Here is a 23,464-nt window from a genome sequence, read left to right as displayed (position 1 = left end):
GACAATCATCAGGCTCCCCCCACTGTACACACAGAGTCCAGTAGAGGGCGGAGTACGTGTGAGATAGAACGAAGGTTAAGATATGGTAACCCTAGTTCTATAAGCACAGGCGGAGCCCTCTACCGATGAGCCCTGCCACTCCTACACCGCCTGCTGAAGAGGCAATTGGATGCTGAAGCAGTAAGGAGAGTGCTATTTACACGTCACTCAGGTATATTGGTCGGCTATGTGCACAATAAAAATTTTAGTGGGCAAATGCGTGCGTGTGATTGGAGGAGGTAGGACCCATAGAGTCCAGTAGAGGGCGGAGCCTGTGTGAGATAGAACTAGGGTTACCATATCGTAACCTTCGTTTCCATGCACGCAGTTCATGTTTATTCACTTAATGCACAATGCTGCATGTACATTATGTGCAATGAATGAGGCCCAAATGGAGATAGCACGGACACATTTAATATAAATAAATGTTTCACTGTGTTCTTAAAGTAATGGGAAGGAGGACAAACCAGATACTTCAGTGATTAGAAACTTAAATAGAAAATTTAGTCCTGTTTGATGCACATAGTGATGGGTATGGACGTTTTTAACCCAGCTCAATATTCTATCTAACACTGTTGACTGTATTACTGTGGCTTGTTCATTTAGTGTAGAGGTCAGACTCTATATATACATTATATATTTACTTACTCCCGAAGACACAGGGTGTTCTCTCTCTCTATTGTGTCAGACAACAATATATTTTGTATATTGTTTTTAATGACTTCAGGGCAGCGTTGTGTAAAAATCCCATCAAAACTTCATTCATGGTGATTGTTATGCCTTTTCCTTATAATGTCATGTCCTTGGTGAACAAATCCCACCCTTGTCAGGGTGGTGATGGGGCAGTGGATTTGGAGTGACAGACCGGGGTTCAATCCCCCACTGTGAAACATCTACCAATGTGTCCCTGAGCAAGACACTTAGTTGCTAATTGCTAACATAATTAGCAGTTGTAAGTCGCTTTGAACAAAAGCGTCAGCTAAATGAATAAATGTAAATCTTTAATGGCCCTGCACACTCACACAGGTCTCTTTAACCACTGTTCAGGCTGAGGTTGAGTAGAGCTTTTGGAGAGATTTACATAAGGTGCAAGAAAACTAAGATAGTTGAAAGATGTCAATCAAGCATAAAGTAATAAGATAAGGTCTTAGTAGGTACAAAAGGTGAAAACGTCTGATATCAAACGTGTGTAGGGCCTGCATTTATCATTCACATAATAAATAATAGAATAAATGTTAAAACTGGGGTTAAACACTGTTTCCTTGTTTGGAAATGTACCTGCAGCTACAGAGCGGCTGACTGGGGGTTAGACTTAACGTAATCTGGTGGGGAAAATTAACAGGCCTGAAACCCTCCCACCCCACTTTGGTTGATTTTCAAATGTATGGATCACTCTTTCCAGGCTGCTACAACGCTGAGTTCAATATGGTTTATTTACCTTGAACTGAGACGTGATTGAAAGAGTTATCTGAGTTAAGGTCAGAATTATTCAACTATGTCTCTGGAAGGACTGTGGTCTGTATTTCTGCCTGGTATAATAGTGCTATATCTATGGACCCCCACACTGTATTGCCTTATTTATTTACTCACACTGTTTCTCATTTCCTCTAAATAGCCGCCTGCACTCCCTAAACAGAGAGAGGAAAATATGTTTTCGTGAATGACCTGAAGTGACGTTCCCAAAGGTGCTATTCTCACAGCGCTCTCTCTCCAGCTCGATCTCGTTCGCCACATCACACATTTGCACCGATAACACCTGTGGGAAAGGCAGAAAGCACATTTAGGGATCAAGAATCGAATATGCTTCCATCACACCACAATTAGGCACTGAAAGAATTCATATTCACTGAGATTGGGGCCAGTGGACAGGTTACATTTAGTTAACATCTCCCTTCATCACATTCCTGCAGATGTGGCCTTTCATGCAATGTTTTCCTATTACAATGAACCCCCGGCTAATAATACAGTAAATACACAGAAATGTTCTCTATGTCTGAAATCCAAACAGAGCTCCCTCTTGCCTGGCAAACAGATGCTATCATGCAAATGGATTAGGAAGTGGAGAAGGGAGCCACTGAGTAATCTACTGTGATTGTTCATCTGTGTCAACAAAGGCTGAAAAATGCGGGCTGACAGCCGCCGGCGAAGAGCCGGTGGGTCAGTGAAAATGTGTAAGTCGAGCAGCGAGGAGCTTGAGAAGGTCAGTGGAGATGAAGAGAGAGAGAAGAAGTCAGCACGAGGTGGAGTGCATTCATGAATCCCCCAGGGAAGACTTCACCCTGCACCCAAAGCTATTATGCTCAAAGACTCAAGGCAGTAAAGGTCAGGAGGAGTGATGCAGTACAGCGCACATAATGTATCTGCAATCTGCATACCCATATTCTCTAATTGTTCCCTTATAGATGTTAGTATATTCATTTTAAAAGCCCTGACCACCCTGGGGCTGTCAAACATGATCAATCATCCTCAAATTCTCTGTTAAGTCTAGAGCTGAGCTCCCAGCTCACCTGACACTGTTGTAAACAGGAGTATGCAGTACACTGCTCACCTCAGATGAGACAGCTTGTAAAGAAAAGGACACCTCTCAGAGCAACAGCAACCCCTTTATTCTTAATGTTTGTCACGGCGTCATATGCATAGTAGTGTAATGACTCAATGTAATGAGGCAGAATAAAATCAGAGGTAAGCTTCATTTAAACAAGGAGTAAGTGCTCACTATATACTATGCCTGCTGTGATATCTAATTGTGCAGGGATATTTAACAGCACACAAACACATTAACACAAAATGTGATATCTGAAAACAGGAATTTATGTCAGACAGCTTCAGACACAAATCCAACTTTGTCACACATCACCCGAGGTGTGTGGGAATTAATGTGATTATACAAAAAAAAAGATAATAAAAAAGATGATAAAAAAAAATTGCTTGAATGCTTTCAGGTCAAATTTGATAAAAGCTGTTGTAAAAGATGAAGCAAACAAAACACAAAATAATGTGGCTAAATGTATGTAGCTACAGTATTATTCAAATTATTCTGATTTCACAAGATGTTGTTTGTAGAAAATGACGCAGTCTATGATCTGCTTTAAAATCACAAATGGTGATCTACACAACAAAATAATGTTTGCCTTTTCCCTCCAAGACAACACATTTAAAATAAGCAGAAAGTCATTGCTTCCCAAAGCCATCACGTGTGACCATTACAAAAAGTCCCCCTCCATTCAAGAAATGTGTTTTGCGAATTAACTGTACTTGTCGTGGATGTTTGAACTTTACTGTGTTGAATGACGTGTGTGCAGAGTTTGACACTAGGAGGCTGTTTTCACATTAATTGGCTGAAGTTTCTCTGTGCTCACCTTAAACGTGTATGTACCAGCACAATTTTGTAACATCACAACAAGTTGCAGAATCATGGTCCAATATACAAATGACACTCACTGTGTAAACTTAAAACCTCCACACAGATTGAGGATGGACATCTCAGTGAAGACGATTTCTTTTGTCCAGTAGTTAAACTTCTGAAATGAACAATATTTGCATATGCATCCATTCTGGATTTGTTTAGATGTTATTTAAAAAAGTTAACATTTTTGTGTAAAACCACACAAGTTTACAATTTCAAGCAGAGCATGTTTCTAAAATGTGTCTGAAGGGAACCTTTAAATTCTACAAATAGGGGCTTTAAAGATTTGGCTCAAGGTGAAGGTGACAGATTTCCTAAAATACTACTGTGCTGCTGTAGCTAAGTTGATTAATCATCCAAATGAGCTTGTGTCTTGTAAACATTACATCACAACGACACTGCATCAAGGGCAACAGCTACCTCTAAGTAATAAATAGTCATGGAAAAAATGAAAAAAAAATGCAGTACATACAGTACAAACGATGTAATATCTCCACTATCAGCTCTCCACACAGCCTACTCTGAGCACTCAGTCATTGCCTCACTCACTCTGTCTCTCCCCCCATGGATGAGGTCGTACTGACACTATCACAATACACAGAACTTTGCTCACAGTTTTTTGCCTGCAACAGATTACGGCTGAAAATCTAACATATCCTGAAGTAATAGCAGCAGCACTGGCCGGGAGGCAGGAGATTAAACCGCTGCACAGCAACATGGGCGAAGGAGAAAATCTCATGTTGGTCAGACCCTTATTTAACCTTATTTTTGATTAGCATGAAACTGATAGTCGGGCAATGGAGCACTTAAGCGAGGATATGAACCCAAAGGCCCCTCAGAGCGGAAGATTATACTTTATTGTCACAGTCAACTTAAAGCATAATGTTATATTATACAACCTGGCCTATCAGTGAGTGATGTCTGTGTGCCTGCACTGCAAACGGTAGAGTTAACAACTAGCTGGTGAACATATCGGAGCATTTAGAGGCTGAAGAGAGATATCTCTCTCAGGAGTCAGTGTGGAGACCAAAACAGAGCCAGAAGGAGAGTGACTGTTGGACTGACATTTGTCAAGTGGCCAGAAACACAACGCCAAATAAATACTAATGTTTCTCTGTGTTTACTGGATGTGAAAATAAGCAATTGTTTGCTAACATATTAGCCATATCAACTTTATAAGGCAATAAAATGTCAGTATTGTACTGCTGCCCCCCCCTAGTGGCCAAAAATTAAAAAACAACAACCAAAACAGACCTTCTTTACTCAAGAGATTTTGTCACAGAACATAAAGCACAGGTCTAAATAATAACATGAATAATAGCTCAATTCCATTTAGCTGCTTTAGTTTAAGGTTTCTGCTATTGTGCATGGTGCTTCATTGTCACACTGCCATGGCTTACAAGGACACCTGACTAGAAAGGAGGCATAGTTAATATTTTTAGTGGTCGTCTGTGGTTTTCCTATGACAGTCAAAATGTTTTCTGTGCCCTTTTTTTTCTACTTTAAGAAGAAGTGCTTCTAGTGGAACATTTCAATAAAGAAATCTTAAAATTACAGGCTGGGTTTTTTTCTAAACTAAAAAAAAGCAAACAACTTTTCAGTTTAATTTTATATGTAAGTGCTGCATTGTTTTTGTTTCTTCTGGCTTTTGGGAAGGGATGATACCGGACACTGGAATGTGCGCATGGTCTTGAACTGTGGGCTGCTGGGATCAAGCTCTCTTAATTGTGTGGGGGTATTTTATTAGTTCATGTATAACCCTGTATATTGTGAATAGAGCCAGAAAACACAAAGAGGGAGAGAAATGATAACACAATAATCATCCTAGTTCAGAGTATGTGAGTTATGGGAGTGGCTGAATTTGGGGTACATTACCTATTCTAACAAGATACAAGAGATGAGGGGAAGGGTCCTCGTGATTTATGCTTGTGCTCAAAATGCTGATGACAAATATAAAGTGTCTGTCAGATAGAGAAGCTGATACCCAATCTATAATACCTACACTTTTGACAGCCATAGAGATGCTGTAGCTGGGCAATTAATCAAAATGTCAATTCCAAACTATGCAGATGATAAGTGGACCTCTGCAAAACCTTAGGGACCCAAACATACACGCAGTGTCTCCGTGAGCAAAATATCACATAAATACCTGCCAGCTTTGATAGCTTGTTAGCACAGAGCTCATCACGAGGGCTGTCAGGCTGCTCTGTCAAGTTTTTAGTGATTGCTGTCATTTGAAATGGATGTCGGCCGTGCCTTGCATGAGTACAACACAACGATAAAATAAAAAATGAGATGAGCTGACAGGAAAATGAAAGGAGAAGCTTAAGTGTCTGTTGGTGGGTTCACAATGCAGAGTAATGTGTTTATCCCCATCCTACATTTCTTTGGAGAGCAACATCTACATCATGCGTAGGCCTATACCTCTTCAAACTGAGATGTTAAAATCTGTGTACCAAGAAACAGGGAGTTATTTTTTTATTTCTCTCCAGGAACCGAAACATTTCAAACATTAGTTGCACAGCCTTGTGAGTCGAAACCTACAGCTGTGTTATAACGTAAGTGTACTTTACAAAATGGAGATTTACACATTAAACTAAAACACAAACTACTTCTTAACAAGAGAGTTGCTTCTAAATATTTACATTGAGTTATTTAAAGCTGACTGAACCAACTGACAAAACTACCATTGGCTTGCTAATAGCCTCATCAACAAGGCCCCCTCACCGACACTCCCCACTTTCAAATAATACAAATGTCTCTGCACAGGTAAATATTATTTCATTTCATTTCATATCATGCACAAACCTGGCACATCGCAAATATTTGTTGTTAATTGTTCATCTTTGTGGTTACATATTTTTATATTGTCAATTTATATGTACACAATATTCTCTTCCGTTGCAATACATCTGCACAACACAAACCCGGAATAATTTCTCTGCAAATAGTTGTATTATTTTTATCTGTTCTTTTATTATCCTTATATAACTTGCATCGTTTATTCTATATTTATATATTTCTAGATTTATTTATGTCAACTGTATGTTTGTTTATGAGTAGCGCCTTATGTAAATGCTCTGTATTTGCCTTTCTAGTCTTTTCGACCACTCAAAGCGCTTTTACACTACATTTACCAGTCATACACATTCATACACTGAGCCTAAGTGCTCAAACGGAAACTAACATTCACACACATTCATACACTGGCGGAACAGCCGCCAGAGGCAATTCGGGGTTCAGTATCTTGCCCAAGGACACTTCGACATGCAACCAGGGGGAGCCAGGGATTGAACCACCGACCCTCCTGAGCCAACCCGCTCTACCTCCTGAGCCACAGCCGCCCCTTCTGATTCGGATATATGACCAGATTAGAGTGAAGAGAAAAAGAGTTTACAAGGAATATAGACACCACATCAGACCCAACTAATACATTTATTTTTATTGATGTTGTAAACCAAGAATGAATTTAAATTTCAAAAAAGAATACAACATACATCAAATTACAAAACCTAATGGCAGTAGCGTTTTGCTAAATTACGTAATAACGTTAGCTAGGTTATTAGATATCCGAAGTAAAACTACATGAATATATGCAACTCTGAAACACATATTTCTCCATGTATTCATAAATAAATAAAACAAAGTAACACCTTTATGTTAAGTTACAACTTATGATGCTATGTTAACTTTCTGTTTACGTAGCCTAATTGATTTCTTTTGCTACCAATGTTTTGTAGCAACTACTTTACATGTTATTAAAATGTTTACCAGCTGAGACCATATCTTAAGTTTTATGTTTTTATATTTCTATTTAAACAAACAAGATACAATGTTTTAGTGAAGAAGTATATAGGCTTACCTTTAAGCCGTTTCCCCCTTCTTCCAGTCTTTCCTAAACTATGAAGCTAAGCTAATCAGTAAGGTAATCATGCAGCACTAGCTTCATATTTTATGTACAGACATGAGAGTGGCATTGATCTTCTTATCTTATACGTTAACTATGATTATGAGTTTTAAATTTTTATTTTATGATGTGGTTTCATGTTTGGAAAGAAGGAGAAGTCACTATAGGGTGGGCTATAGTGACTTCATACTTCTTTTTAATCTCCTCTCCTCCCATCTGCATTGTGGTAAACCGATAACTTTGACATCCAGCCACTAGCATGCACTTTTTAACCACTTAAGGGATTTTCTGCGCTGCCCCTCAACACCACATTTCCTTACTAGATATATTGATGAAACATGTCAGGGTATGTTATTGTAAAGCAGCTGTCTGGGACTGTGGGAAGGACACCAATTTAGCACACCAGGAGCACAATGGCAAACTATCAAACTTTTTCCACAGTGGTACCTATAAGAGCCACTAAACTATGTCAACAAATGATGTAGGCTATCTGCTTGATCATTTATATTGCCTCGGTGTGGGCCAGACATCTGAGAGTTGTCAGTGGTGAGGAGGAAGACATTTTCACACAGTCACTTGGGTGTTCACTGTGTATTCTACCAGGAAAGAGCTTCACTGACAGACATTAAAGAAAGCCATGCTGAGTGTCTAAAATGACTAAAATCTTAAGCTACATGGAATCAGTTTCCTTTTTGATCTTCTTCCACATATTTCTGAAATTGTACCCAAAAAGCATTGTCATTCATGATCACTTTAAATACACGGAGACCTGTCAGAGATAAGATGCACACGTAAATCCCTGTTAGGAGTTGTGTGCAGTGAGAGGAACATTAGCAGAGCACTGCTGGCATTTCTTAATAGAGATAAAACATATCTGAAAAATGAGACATAACTGTAGATGACAGTTAGTCCTAACAAGCCTAATGAAAAGACCCAACTCCCAAGGCAACTTGGGAACCGGCCAACAGATTTTCTTAGTATGCTACCAGGTGGAGGGTTTCAGTTTCAGGCTCATGCAGATTATCTTAAACTCAAAGTCCCTTAAAGATGGTTGATTTATGTCCCAAGTTAAAAACATTGATGCAGGAAAGCCTATACATCTAGCTCCCTCCTGTGCACAATGTCAAATTTTCCTGTAGCAAAGCACTATGGTACTGAAACAATGCTCAAAGGATTTCCCTCCAATAGGCTAATCTTTACACCAGAGAGAATGTATGTTGAAAAATCATGAATTTAGTCCAGTTGAATTACTGCACATGTCATTATGGGAGAAAATTATTCAAAATAGTGGCATACCTTGTATGAGATTTAGTGGATGGTAAATGTGCTTCACCAGATATTAACTTAAAGTAGTGTGTTTATAAAATGTAATAATTACCTATATATTAAATATATATAGCCTACTTTCAGAATTAATATAATATCATAGTACACAGACAGCTGTACAGCCAGCTGAATCATGATGTCCAAACTCACTAAATATGGCTGTAAGATCGCGCTAGTGAAGTGGTTTTAATGCAGCCAATATAAAAACAAATTTTAAAGAGTAAAACATTGCTGAAGTAGGTAAAGGATGGTCTATTTACTTTTTGCAGATATCCGTGGAACAGCAGTAGGAAGAACAGCTGTGAAGCATCCATTGTGTCTTCAGTTTTCTTATTCAGGACTCCTCGATATTGGCAAAACTCCGTTAATCACTCAAAGTGTGTGTGAGGAACGCGAGGCTGTGTGCGTTTGTGATGCGTGAGAGCTACACTACACCGCTGCTGCCGCCCCATCGGACTGCGCTTCTCCGTGCGCTCCTCCAACAGGAGAGCTGCCTCTGCCCCCTCCCACCCGCTCCACACCGCGTGTCCCAGGAGGCAGCGTGTTAACAATGTCTGGCTGTTGGAGGTGGACTAATGTGGTTTAAGGAGGATGCTGTAAGTTAGAGGACCACAAATTGCCTAATGTTACTTGTTGTGTAACTCCATGACTCCTGTTTTGTGGTGTCAGTAACCAGGTTTTCAAAAAATGCGAAATTGTGAGATAACTATTAGGTGGCTCTAATTATCAAAGCTTATACAAATTAGTCAAAGTTCAAATGTTTGAAAAAGAATGTAAACAAATATATTTTTGCTATTTTTTTTATTCCCTGGCATTTCTACTGAAGTGTTTTTCATGCGCAAATTGAAAATGTGCATGAAAACACGTGGATGGAAATGCACCTATGATCACAAAAGGATACAAGCCAGGGATCCATATAAATGGAAAAGCAGATTTTCAAGAAATCAGCAAAAGAAAATGCTAATTTATGCTGTTCTGTGCATTACTGTTACACTCAAAGCCTTAAACTTGCATTCTTGCTTATGGTCAGCAGGGGGCGACTCCACTGGTTTGCTAAAAGAAGTCCGATTGTATAGAAGTCTGTGACAGAATCTCACTTGATTTAAAGGGGCTATATGTAAGTTTTTGATTTTAATAAATCACATATCTATTGACTTTTTGTCAATGGGCTCAAAACTCACTTAGAAATGAAGCACACGCCTGTTTTCTCCGTTGCTTGCATCAGCCACTATTCTGCTTTTAATGTGAGGTCTCCGGGTCGGATTCAGCCCTGTGTGCGCTCCCAAGCCTCTCTCAGACTACAGCGACAACACGGCAGCTAACGACATGCAGTCCACTAACACCATAAAACAACCGACTCACAGCAAAACACAAGCTCCACGTAAGGATACAAAACAACAATTAAGGTGGGGCGGCTGTGCCGTTAATCGGAAGGTCGGTGGTTCGATCCCTGGCTCCCCCTGGTTGCGTGTCGAAGTGTCCTTGGGCAAGATACTGAACCCCGAATTGCCCCTGGCGGCTGTTCCGCCAGTGTATGAATGTGTGTGTGAATGTTAGTTTCCGTTTGAGCACTTAGGCTCAGTGTATGACTGGTGAATGCAGTGATGTAGTGTAAAAGCGCTTTGAGTGGTCGAAAAGACTAGAAAGGCGCTATACAAGTACGGAGCATTTACATTTGTTTATGTGCTGAAGCCCATCAGACCAAACAGGTTCAGATGATGTCGAGTAAGAACAATGCGAGCATTAGTAAAGCTGGGGAAACAGAGAAAGTCACATTAGCTCGCCGTCTAACAGTCTAGCAGTTGCTAATGTTATCCGGTGCAAAGTTATGTTCCCATGTTACTATCCTGTGGACCTCTGTTGATTTAGCCTGCAAGAAAGGATGTAAGTTAACGGCAAAAAGCAAATGTGGAGCGATTTGTTTACTAACGTTAGTCTATAGTGATGCAGCCAGCTAACGCTACAGTAGCGCAGACCTGCCGCTGTTTTCTTTGTAACGTTCAGTTTATGTTTATTGTGGTTTTGCCAATACTCAAGTACACAGCTTCTCCACTTCTGACCACTAACGTGATCAACATAATATAAAACACTGCAACAAAACGGTCATAACAACACAGAGGAAGAGCCATCCTATCACTAGTAACAGTAAAGTTACTTACTGCGGTCTAACTGTTATAAAGTGTGACATAATGTCATTATAATATCCGTTCCAGCTAACTAACCGTTGCTTTATCATCCAATACATATAGCTGTGCTGACATTGCTGAGCCTCCCAGTGAGAGATTCACAGATAGTAAAGATGGTTAACGTTGCTAACGATGTAGCACGTCGGCTAAATGCAGTAAATGTAACCTTATCATGTAACGAGCATGGATTAGTTCAACCTATAGTTGATGAAACTATTACTGTAATGTTGCAGTGGGAGTTTACCTGAGTTTCCAGCTCTGTCTGTTCTCCCTGTCTGTCTATAGCCGCTGTCACTCTGCCTTTTTTCGGGAGTATTGAGCTGATATACGCTGGCTGCGCTGAATGAAAGGTACGGCGCAGCTGCTTCTGAGACAGGAACTTTGAAGTAACAGAGCCTGAACATGGCTGGAGAAAAGCCACAGCCAGCATGCTGGTGTTCCTGTGTTTAGTGTGGTATTTCTGTATGAAAGTGGTAGTGTTTCAGATTATGCTAGCTCATAAGTTCAAGCGAGCACGTCTACGAGCACACACCTGGTTGCAATCTTAGAACTTCACCACTAGTGGCCGCTGGAAACTACATAATGCCCCTTTAATACCATAGTAAACACTTTTTCTAATTACTTTGTTGCCTTTTGCTTTTATTGATACGACAGGGTTTTTTAAAATTTAATTTTCTGAGATTCCACTACAGTTTTTTATGCGCAAATTGAAAATTAAAACAAGTGGGTGGAAACGCGGGTGGTGCAGTGGTTAGCGCTTATGCCTCACAGCAAGAAGGTTGTGGGAGTTTGCATGTTCTCCCCGTCTGTGTGGGTTCTCTCCAGGTGCTCCGGCTTCCTCCCACCCTCCAAAGACATGCAGGCTAGCTTAATTGGTGTCTCCCAAATTGTCCTTAGGTGTGGATGTGAGTGTGAGTGGTTGTCTGTCTATGTGTGGCCCTGCGATGGACTGGCGAGCTGTCCAGGGTGTACCCTGCCTTTCACCTTTTGTCAGCTGGGATTGGCTCCAGCCCCCCGCAACTCTGTACGCAGGATAAGCGGCTGACTATGGATGGATGGATGGATAGATGGATGGGTGGAAACGCACCTACAAACTAAATTGAGACCTACTCATAAAAGCATTGCTCAATAGTGCTACTAGTGGCCAAAAACTCCACAGCGTGCCCACTTAAACTCCTCTCATATTTTTATGAGGCCCCCAAATTCCCTGAAATATACTCAGTGCCTTCAGTGACAGCTACAGTACTGTCTTCTGCCACATGAAATAATAACAGAGTTTCCACACGATGAGCATCACTGCTATTGTGAGCGTTCACAATCACTGCATAAACCTTACAATGCTTTAAGACACGCTGTCCAAAAATAAAATAATCATGGAAATCAAACTACATTTTCCCCAAAAAAATCTTTCTTAAAAACAACAGTTTAGAGGTATGATGCTCGAGATATGGACAACAATAACAATCAGAGGCAGAGAGGTGGAAGGAATAAAGCTGCAGGATTTGTGATGCAAGGGTAAGAAGAACTATAAAGAGGAATCCACTAAACAGCTGCTTGCTTTGCATGATAAAAAGTTCATTACCCAAATTGCACTGGTGCATCATCTTGTAATAGCTAATGCATAAAGATGAGAAAGGTGTAATCAGGAATAAGATGTCCATATCATCAACAACATTTGAATGTACACCTCTTTGTTCAACTGTGAATTTGAATTTAGGCCTATGTGACTTTGACTGGAAGAAAAGTAGAGAAAGGTGGTGACACAGGGGACAGAGGGAGGGATACAAAATGATTTATAGGCCCTTACAACACTTCTACAACGCCTCTCTCCCCTGTACTACAAACCCACAGTCACACAAATACACTCATCATCTATCCTGGATTAGTGGCTGCAATATCAGACGTCCGTCTTCCTCCATCTTCTCCAGCCACAGTCACGCTTCATGCTGTCAGTCTCACAGCTGATCGATCTCTGCTCACAGCTCACTGGACCTCACAGGACCTCACATAGCGTCATTTTCAGTCTCTGTGACGGGTTCAGGGTTCACCCTGCGAGGCATTTCTCTGCATGAGCCCAACCCATTAATGTTGATGAAAAATATTTCCTGCCAGCACAACACAACAAAAGCACAAGTAAACGCAGAACATAGACTCATTTCATTGGTTTGTCAGTCACATAATACACCGCAGAGTCATGGCAAAAAATGTTGTTGATGATGTTAATAAGTTGGTAGATGACGTGCTGTACTTACATTATCACAGTAAAAGAACATTTAAAACCTGCCAAAGCTGTTACAGCTGTCTTAAGATGTCCATCAGCCCTATACCATCAATTATGTTTTTTATTTTTTGAGCGTATGTGATTAAAAGGTTTATATATTTATCAGAAATGTATTTGCCTGCATCTTTGTGCATTTATCTGTGTCATTGCTGTAAACCAATATTATGTTGCTCTTTTAGTGTTTAAAATGATCTGTATTACTTAAAGAGGTCGTATTATGCTTTTTGACTTATTCTCCTTTATTGAGTTATATATCTTTTTTGTGCATGTAATAGGTTTGCAAAGTGAAAAAGCCCAAAGTCCAGCCCAAAGGGAGTTCCCATCTCCCACAGAAAACTCTGCTCTGAACTGCCTGAAAACAGCTCGTTTATAGTCCAGCCGTTTCCCTTTCATCCGTGTGACGTCACAGCAAAACACGCGCCATAATGCTTGACAAGCGGCTAGTCCGACAAGCCCTCAAAAACACCGGTGGAAAAACACTCAGCTGCTGCCGCACACACTGACAAGATGTCAGCCTGCTGCCTCTCCTCTCCCTTCCAAACAAGTTGTTCCTGTGATATAGAGACAGAGCTCAGTTAAAACTTTATGGATGAAAGATACATTTGTTACAGATTAATAACTCACCACTCTGAAACTCTTGCTCCAGTCCATGTCGCTAAGCTGGTAAGGGGAACATATACAGCTGATCCAAAGCCATGTGCACCGACTTCTCACTGACCCGCCCTTTTCTGCTTCTAATTGGCTAGTAGTCCTTAACTAGGAACTGCACTTGTGCAACTCCCAACAAAGATCATGTAGAGGCAAGATGTATCACTCCATAGCTAAAACGAATCTTTCAACACAGGGTGAAAAGAGGAGCTGCAGCAAAGTGCAGTATGACAAAAATATGGTGTTTTTTAAAAATGAAACCATGTAAACCTGTTCTGGTACAACCCCTAAATAAGATTTTGAACCTGAAAATGAGCATAATATGACCTCTTTAATTAATCTATTTTTATCATTGTTTGATCATTATATTAATTATTATTATTTAATCCAATGGAAACTTTTTCTGTAATCTAAAATAACATTATGATGTTTATAAAGGAGCCCAAATGTTGCAATACAGTTTTATATTTAACCATTTTGGGGTGCTATGTATGTACTACATACAGTAGGAATTCTTCGGGTTAAAGCCCCCCTCCTAGCCAACTTTCTGCAATAACTATGCTAGCTAACTACAACTTAGTTAACTTAGCTAACGTTAACTAAACCACAAAGACAAACCAACAATCAGACACAGAGATACACACCTACTGTAAGTTCTAAGTAAATTATATGATAAATTGGTTAGCTAGCTCACAACAATATTTATCAGTTTGATACTCTGACTTAACGAGGCGTGACGGCGTGACAGTTTTTTAACGAGGCATGACAGCGCGCCTGGGCAAGCTTGGAGAATAACGTTTGACTTGACCCCGTTTTAACAACTAAGCAACTTATGCATTTTTGAGCACAAAATTAAGCTATTTGTCAAAAAAAAATTGGCGAACTCTGTGGGTAATCAACATTGTAAGGAAATGACTCAAAAAATATGAAATATTATAGAAATGTCAAAATACACTGGAGGGGGGCTTTAAATATAGAACCACTTTTTTAACGAGTACTCTGTAGAAAGTGGAATGAGTGGGATTTATGTAAATCATTTGCATGCTAATCTTGGTTCTATCTTTTTCCATTTTTATGATTATCAGTAACCTTCTTATCAAATATTAAAATTCCTTCTTGTTATTCTCATTGCATCTCTGTCTGGCAGTTATTATCTGAGCGACTCAGCCATGTTAATGTGTGACAGTGGTTTTGTAGGCATGATATTATGAACCAAATGTGATATAAAATATTAATGAATGTGTTTAGGGTTTTGCTCTCCACGTGGATCCACATTTCAGTCATCTGTATGCCCTAAACAATGGAGCAGGACAAGTGGCAGTGAGTAAAACTGAGGTTGCAATATTACTGTCATTATTATAACCTCTGTTATTATGTCCTCACAATGCCTTTCCAGTAATCCTCCCACCACTGTGGCTGTTGTTTATGAAGGTGCCAAGCAACATCTCTTTTCTGCCTCCAATTTAAAAAAAATACAAACCCAAGGTGAAGGTGAGAGCATTAGTGTGTTGTGTGTGTGTGTCACATTTTATGATTCAAATTTGCCAACTGAACCTGGAAAAAGTGAATAGAGCAGGAGGAAATTGGAAATGAGTTTGCACACCTGTGTTTTTGGGTCAACACAAATATATTTTATATTAGAAACTTCCCTTTGTTGTCTGTGAACAACGGGAAATAATGAGTATGGCATTGTTGATTCAGATCAAGTACATAATAGCTAAAATTTAAGTGAGAACAGTTGGGAAGTCTGCAGCCAGAGTTTTTTATTGCATGTTCAGCTACACAGGAGACACTCAAAAGAGCGCAGTGACAGCAGCGACAACACAACATAGACCGAGACGTTGGATATCATGACTGCTTTTCAGGACTTTCCGTCCAATATTTATCTGGCTTGATGCTTTGCCATGTTGTGACCGAGATTGTAAATATTGTAAAGATAACTATTGCTGTCACTTCTCAGCTGTCTAATTTGGACCACAGGCACTTTGGCTTGCTGGGAATCTGAAAGCGAGAAAAAGCAGGAAGAAGAAGAATCAAGTGGTGCTCGCAGCCCTCAGGCTTTTTTTCCATGGCATCAATGCATCGATGCCACTTCCTTACGCTATTCAAGCCATTGCTCCAGTGACCAGGCTGCCCCCTGGGTGATGCACACAACCAAAAAAACAGCCAAGTGATGCACTAAGTAGCTAAATATGCTAACATTTCTGGAAGAAAAACACATTAGATAAAAGCCTGTTCTCCCTGCTGTATATGGACTTTATAGCTCAGCTTTTGTTTGATTTACAAAATATATTCCCATACACATGGCCCAAGGCAGTCGGCATTGTGGCGTGTGCAGCAAACGGTTGGTAGGAGTTATTTACTAAAGGAGGCTTTTTGGACCTCAGTAATGGAGGGATGCGTTTATGTCTGTGTGCCAAACCTCAGTTTTTCCAGCGTTCAGCGGGGTCTGGAGGATTAGGATAAGCTCTCTTTGCTTAAAGGCTCCTCATGTCTTAAAAGGTAGTTTGCACTTTGACTTGGCTTCGGTGCAATGCAGATATATAAAACCTTGCTGCAAGCTACTGGAAGAACAGAAAGGTGGACACACGACATACTGTACATGGGGCATCATAATGGAGATACAAAGTGGTGGCAGCAATCACATTGACAGCCAACTTGATTTTCTCTGTGGTGAGGTATGGAAGAGGAGCCTTCCAGCTGTGGTACAGCCACTCAACTGTCATCTTTGTTATTCTAGCGATACATTCTCATCTGTCTGTCTCTGCATGCATGTGTCTCTGCTGCCGGACCAAAAACAATGCCAAAATCAGCAGTGGAAAGTAAGTACATTTACTTAAGTACTGTACTGAGGTAATTGTACTAATACTTTGTAACTCTGCTCAACTGCATTTTAGAGTGAAAAGCACTTCTTACTCCACTACATCAGCTGTAGTTACTATTTACAGATCATTTAAAAAAGCTATACTGTAATGAGCATGATTGATATACTATGAAATATGATTGTTATTCTATAAATTACTACCCGGCATTATGAAATAGCTAGAACAAGCCCCACCTTGGCCAACTACAGCCTTAAAATGCTGTTTACAAGTTAGGTAAGTTAGACTTTAGCAGAACAGCAGCTACTGTGGCCACAAGTGGCAAAAAACAGCACAGTGACACTGAATTTCACTACATTTCCCAAGATACTCAGGAGTCAGTTGCTTTAAAGGCTAAATTCTCACGTGTGAAAGTGAATTCTTAAGCTTGGAAATTAATTTCACAAAAAAAGTCTTCAGGAGCTTTCCACCCCCTTTCAGTCTCACAGTCTTCATTGGCAGATGGATGAAGTTATATGAAACTAGCTTTAGTCGATGTGGTTGAGAGCTCAGTGAAAAGCTAGTAAGTGGACCACTGAAATGTTTATCTGGTGGTGCTACGGGCTTTGTAAAATGATGTCAAATGACACACTGTACTTAACAGTAGAGAAAGTCAGCAAAATGACCCAGTGATGTCAGTTACACAGCCGTGTCTGTGTAAGGCTGTAGTGGCAAAATCCCTGTGTGCAGTTAATTGAAGAAAGGGTGTGTTTTTATGCTTAGAAATGACCCTTTTCATCTGAGACTGTCCACCAAGAAAGAACAACAGCATCAGTCATTTCATCAAGTAGCCTTTCAAGTGTCGAAGCCCTCAGCGTACTAATTACGACTGGAGCAAAGGAGGAAGTCAGGTGACATTTTTACAGAGCAATACATAGGGAGGAGGTCGAGCAGGATGGATTTGTCAACAAAACATTCGACCTTAACCCAACTGTTGATTGTTTCCCGTTTCCTACTGACAGTCAAAGTTGTTGCACTGACAACGAAGGTCCCCTAGTAATAACAAATAGTAATTTTAAACAAAACCACAATGTTTACCATACCTCAACCAATGATTTACAGTATTTCAGCCCAAACCATGATCTTTCCCGAACTAAACCTTAACCATAGAGTTGTAATGCAACGTTATAAAAAAAGTTCAACGTTGATATGTAACATAAGTCGGATCGAGAAAAGGACATGGACAAAACATATATTTTGTTGTTAAATTTGGGGGATTGTTTCATTTAGAGATAAATACTGTGATGTTTTGTCTTTTAAAAGTTATAATCTTGTTTTAATGCATTAGTATAATATATAGCAATATAACTCTGACAGAGACTATTTTGTCTTTATAGCAGCCAGTGAATAGTATTTTAATGCTTTAAGTAAAAGTTACTGATAAAACTTAAATACTTTTACTAGTATTTTACTGAATACTACCACCACCACAGGTCAAAACCTTTTTTTCCCCCAGAGGTGACTCCAGTGTGAGGTGCAGTCAAGTGGAACAACACACAAACACAACCAGCGGTGGCTTCATAAGCGATCTGTGTGAATGGCTGAAGCAGCTCTTCAAAGACAGAGAGCCTCTTCTCACCTTTTAAATTCACTCTCAGGGTGCACAGTTTTGTACTTGGCAGTCAAGAAACTACTATGACTGTTGATACTGACGAGAAGAAAGTACAAACTTTTTTTTTTTATATCACTGAGGTATGGCTGCCATCAGTAGTAAATGACCCAGTAGAAAGACAACACGAGATTGATCTACAATCAGCAAAATATGCCTAACCACTGCCCTGATAAGTAGCTGTCACGAGTGAAGGATTTGAAAATGATGCCTACATAGTGGGGGCGAAGTGACTGTACCAAAGTCAGTGTCACTGTATCCTCCTCCACCAAAACTCATCAGTACCTCCAGGTACCAATGAGACCATCTTTGACAGAGAGCTGCTCCTTACTCACACCTTCCAGAGTGGAAATTAGCTCAGCAGAGTGCTATTTCACACTGAGACCCTTACCTTTTGCCCCAATGTAATCATTGTGTTTCTGGAGTGTAAAATGGTTATAGCCTTCAAACGTAATTGTAGGACCTGAGGTTTCACAATGTCCGGAGAAAGAAAAGTGATGTGGGGCAGAAAAAAATAACGCTCATAAATCCTTGCAGCTAAGCATATATGTGTTTTATATGTGAACAGATTGTACATTACACACGATGCAGGTTATATTGTCAAATCTGACTAGTGGTGGTACAGTTATAGACCATGAATAATAGGATACAGATGTCCATTCATACAACTGTTTCTAGTGCTGATTCGGGGCTTGGTCTCGTCTGATCCATGTCCTCCTGTCCCATGGTAAACATAATCCCTCCAGTGTGTTTTGTTTTTTCTCCCAGGTGAGTAGAGACGATCGGTCCAGCACTTTGATCCTGATATCTTAAAGGTGTCATATTATGCTTTTTGGCTTTCCCCCCTCGCCTTTATTGTGTTATATCTTTTTTGTGCATGTAATAGGTTTACAAAGTGAAAAAGCCCAAAGTCCACCCCAAACGGAGTTACCATCTCCCAACCACTGCTCCTGAACTGCCTGAAAACAGCGTGATTGTAGTTCAGCCTTTACTTCCGTAACCTATGTGCATCACTTTGTAACACGCGTCATAATGCACGCCTAGCGGCTAGTGTAGTGTGCCCTCAAACCAAGCTAGTTAAATATGAAATTACTCTAGCTACCCTCCAGGCCGGTCTGGGTTGTTCTGCCTGTGTTTCGGGATCAGACTCGGGCCCGAACATGTACAGCTAAACTAAAGCCATGGTAACTGGCAGAAGTGGCTTTGTTTTGGATCACACTAATTTGCTTTTCAGGACCCACCCTACTCTGCTTCTGATTGGCTAGTAGTCCTCCCAACAAAATCAAAAAGAAGTGAGATGCTTCACTCGGTAGCTAAAATCAAGCGGTAGAAAATATGGTGTTTTTTAAAAAATTAAACCATGTAAACCTGTTCTGGGACAAGCCCTAAAAAAAATTATGAACCTAAAAATGAGCATAATATGACCTGTTTAACAACTACTGGAAGGATTGCCATGAAATTGTGTGAAGACATTTAAAGCCCTTTTGTCTAACCCTATTTGTTGTTGTTTTGAATGAAATAATTATAATAGCAAAACTAATCACAACATGTGGCAAACATTATGCTAACACACAAAAATTGAGATGGTTCACATAGTAATTATCAGACCTGCTAGACATCAGCTAAACAATACTGTTAGTATGCTAACGTTAGCATTTAGCTCAAAGCACTGCTGTGCCCGCAGCTTTACAGAAATGCTAACACAGAGTCTTAGTTTTGTTACAACAGTGTCAACAGTTTTGACATTTAAGATGAAAATATTAAATTGTAATTATAGCTGTTCCAAAATCCTGCTATACAGACCAGAGGGTTTTGTTTTACATTTCTTCTGCTCTGTGTTGACCTTCTCTTTCAATTAAATAATAATCAGATACAGTTCAATGTGTATTTGTGTTAGCAGGAGGATTTGTACTGAACACGCTTTGCAAGGACACCTACCTTGGAAATGAAATTGGTCCATTTGTAAACCTTGGCGCTGCTGAATTAGAGTGATTTTGCTGAACCTCTTTGTGCAACAGCTTTCATTTGACAGAGACAGTTAAAATGGTAAGATTATTATTTCCCACTGACTAGGTATGTCACATATGTGTGAGCAGCTTGTGATTCTCCCAATCAAATCAAAGCCAAAGATAAAAACCCTACTAATCATTTACTACATTATAAAATACTGTCAGGATAACTACAGTACAGTGTGATGTTTATGTGTAGAGGTCTTTAAACTCAGGATGTTGCCCAGGTTAAAAAAAACTTGCAATATTCATACTCTTAAGTATTGATATGAAACCTGTTTGCAGTGGGTTAGCTCCACTGGTGAATGACATTTTAAACTGCAGCGAGTCAACAGAGTTGTCTCGGAGCAGCAGGCCTGCAGAGAACTGAGACGATAAGAAAAATGACTCGAGAGAGAGAGAGGCTTCGTAAAATAGAAAGTTAAAGGATTTGTGAACTGAAATAATAAATATGGATTTGGCCTCACTCTGAACGCTTGGCCTGACACGTACAATCCTTGAAGATGAACAACCGACTTAAGAGCAGCTTTGAGACACATGTATTGGCATTTTGAGACCAACTCTTGAGTCAGTCATTGTTGGTCTATTTTAGTTCACCTAAAATTGGGCCTTTGTTTTAGACTGACAACTAGCTGAACTTTGACCAGAAATCAATGCCGCAAAATAAAATATAAAATATTTGAGAAATAAATTTCTGCCATCCAAAGTGAAACTTTTACTTTCATTTTTCATATGCTTAGATGGTCACACATTTACTGTGATTTCATTTAATTCTGATCTTATTCGACCAGTGCTGGTCTCTTTGTGGTCCACTCTTTGGTCCAGACATATCTCAACAACTTCAAGAGGGACTGCTGTGAAATTTGGAACAGCCATGTTATGTCCTCCTCCGGATTAATTGTAATCACTCTGGTGAACCTTTAGCTCTCAAATAGAAAGCATGACGGTACAGTAGCAGGAGAAGTGGAAATATTGCAGTGTATGTAAGCTTCAAAGTGGAACACAGGACTTATAACAGCTTGTTTACTGCCCCTTTACAGCCTCTTCAGTGTCAAACTAGCAGAGCGAACCACCTCCATCGACATATATCTGCATCCATAAATGCAGACATGAGTAGCATGATATGTTCTGTTGTACCGCATGATGTCCCATAATCCAAAAGTCAAGTGTTCTGCAGTTTTGAGCAGCGATGACACAATATGCTTATGGGTTTGTCGGGTATAATTACATCACTGATGGGAGTACTGGGTCATTGCAGGCTGTCAGGGGAAACAAACAAAAAAATTAACAGAAAAAGATTCACAGTTTCGACTGGAGGCATGTTGAGCCTCAGCCACAGACAGCTTTGCCTGTAGCTTAAATTTTGACCATGAGAATTACTACTGTTCACAGGCAGTAGCTTGTTAATTCCAAAATTGTATCTATTTACACTCAGTTACTTTACAGAATACAATTAAAGCAGAGCTGTTATAAACTAGCAACATGTCCAGGGTTTTCCCGGGCTAGTGCATGCTGGGAGAAGCCTCGCAATGATGGATTGGCATACTTATCTCCAAGGCTACAGTGAAACGTTAGTGACAGTCAGTAATGGCAGAGATGCTCACAAGTCTTTGAGCTACAGCCCAATTCAAGTCTCAAGTCTTTGAGCTACAGCCCAATTCAAGTCTCTGAGCTAGAGTCCAAGTCAAGTCTCAAGTCTCTGAGCTAGAGTCCAAGTCAAGTCTCAAGTCACTGAGCTAGAGTCCAAGTCAAGAGTCAAAACGTTAATAATTAACGAGACGGCAGCCAGCGGGACGTAAATGATTACATCTACCACGACAAGTTTGGCAAGAAAACAAATGTTCATTCATCTTTTCATAACGAACAGCAGTCAGAGTAAACCTCCTGTAGGTCGTAGCTAAAGCAAGAAGCTAACGTTAGATGGCCAATGCTGAGCTAAACATGTTGACTAACCTCAGGTTACTAACCTATTTTGCGTTCAGCGCTTCTTTGTTTGGGCCTTGTTGTTTGAAGTTTTAAAGCTAAAGTTTATGATGAATGGCACAGCAGCTGCTGGTGTTTTGTCATCCCGAACCTCGAGTCTGAGTCAAGTCTGAAGTCACCGTGTGCGCGACTTAAGTCGCACTCGAGTCTGAATCTCAAACTCGAGTCCCCATCTCTGAGTAATGGTTTTAACTGTTTAGTCACAATGCTGAGAGATCCACCTACATGAAATATGGCCGAGCCCCTTGAAGCCCTACGGAGTTTTGTTATACATTAAGGATGATCACCAAACAATGAAGAAGGGATACAATAATAAGAATGAAATAAAAACTCTGTTTCCAACTCAGACAGTTTGCACCTCTTGCGACAACGATAGTTGCCTCAAAAGCTACAGCCGATACTTGAATACAGCATCCCTTATTATATCCTGTCCAACCCATTGCAGCGCCTGTGTGACCTATGCTAACGGTTATACTATGCAGGTCAAACATAAGAAACCACATGGGAAGCAGCAATTTTTCATGTAATGGTCATACATGAAAAATTCACAAATCACAAATTCACACACGATCCACAGGCACAGTATATTCACCTTATTGCCACATGTGATTTTTTTGATATTTCAATTGTCATATGGAACATATCACTGCGAATATCACAATTTCACATGTAATAGCGCTTGTAAAATGAGATTCATATTTCAAATTGGCTAACAGTTAATTTCATTATCAATTCAACTGCAGATAATTCTTTCATTGCTCTTTTAATTGTTTTGTCTATAAAATGTCCTTATAATTTCCTAAAGTCCAACGTGATGTTGTCACATGTCTTGTTTTGTCTGACCAGCATTCTCACAACCACACAACTATCATACTTGACAAAGAAAAGCAACATTTGGTATTTTTGTTGAAAAATCATAAAAATAATAAGTCAGCTATCGAAACCGTTGACTAATTGACTAATCAATTAATATACTAACTGTTTCGGCTCTAAATAGGCCGTTGACACTTAACAAAAGATAAATATAGTTAATTAGGTATTACCCCCAAACAAACTGAACAAAGTCAACGACCATCTGCACCTCTCTAATCTAAAATCTGCATCTAAAAGTCAACTAATTAAGTGAATTTTCCATAATGCCAAGGATTCCCGAAATTCATGAATTAGTGTCTGCAAGGTTGGTGACTGAGGCCTCGGCCGCATGTCAGC

At 39.9% G+C, this 23,464-nt stretch overlaps 1 protein-coding gene across 1 annotated transcript in view; it reads right to left on the bottom strand.

The window, feature by feature from the left end:
* vipr1b (vasoactive intestinal peptide receptor 1b) overlaps nt 1–9,116 on the bottom strand; it is a 50,835-nt gene extending 41,719 nt beyond the window's left edge. Inside the window, exons 1-2 of the mRNA XM_038728520.1 lie at nt 8,939–9,116; nt 1,705–1,795 (exon numbers count right to left, since the gene is read on the bottom strand). Of these exons, the coding sequence (XP_038584448.1) occupies nt 1,705–1,795; nt 8,939–8,992 (145 nt within the window). The 5' untranslated portion in view covers nt 8,993–9,116. The remainder of the gene's footprint in view (nt 1–1,704; nt 1,796–8,938) is intronic.
* Nucleotides 9,117–23,464: the final 14,348 nt, after the last annotated feature.

The sequence above is a fragment of the Micropterus salmoides genome, unplaced genomic scaffold (assembly GCF_014851395.1).
Source record: "Micropterus salmoides isolate LMB-PRFRI ecotype aquatic unplaced genomic scaffold, ASM1485139v1 Ms_hic_scaffold_1, whole genome shotgun sequence".
Taxonomy (NCBI): domain Eukaryota; kingdom Metazoa; phylum Chordata; class Actinopteri; order Centrarchiformes; family Centrarchidae; genus Micropterus; species Micropterus salmoides.
This window is presented reverse-complemented; position numbering and strand designations above follow the sequence as displayed.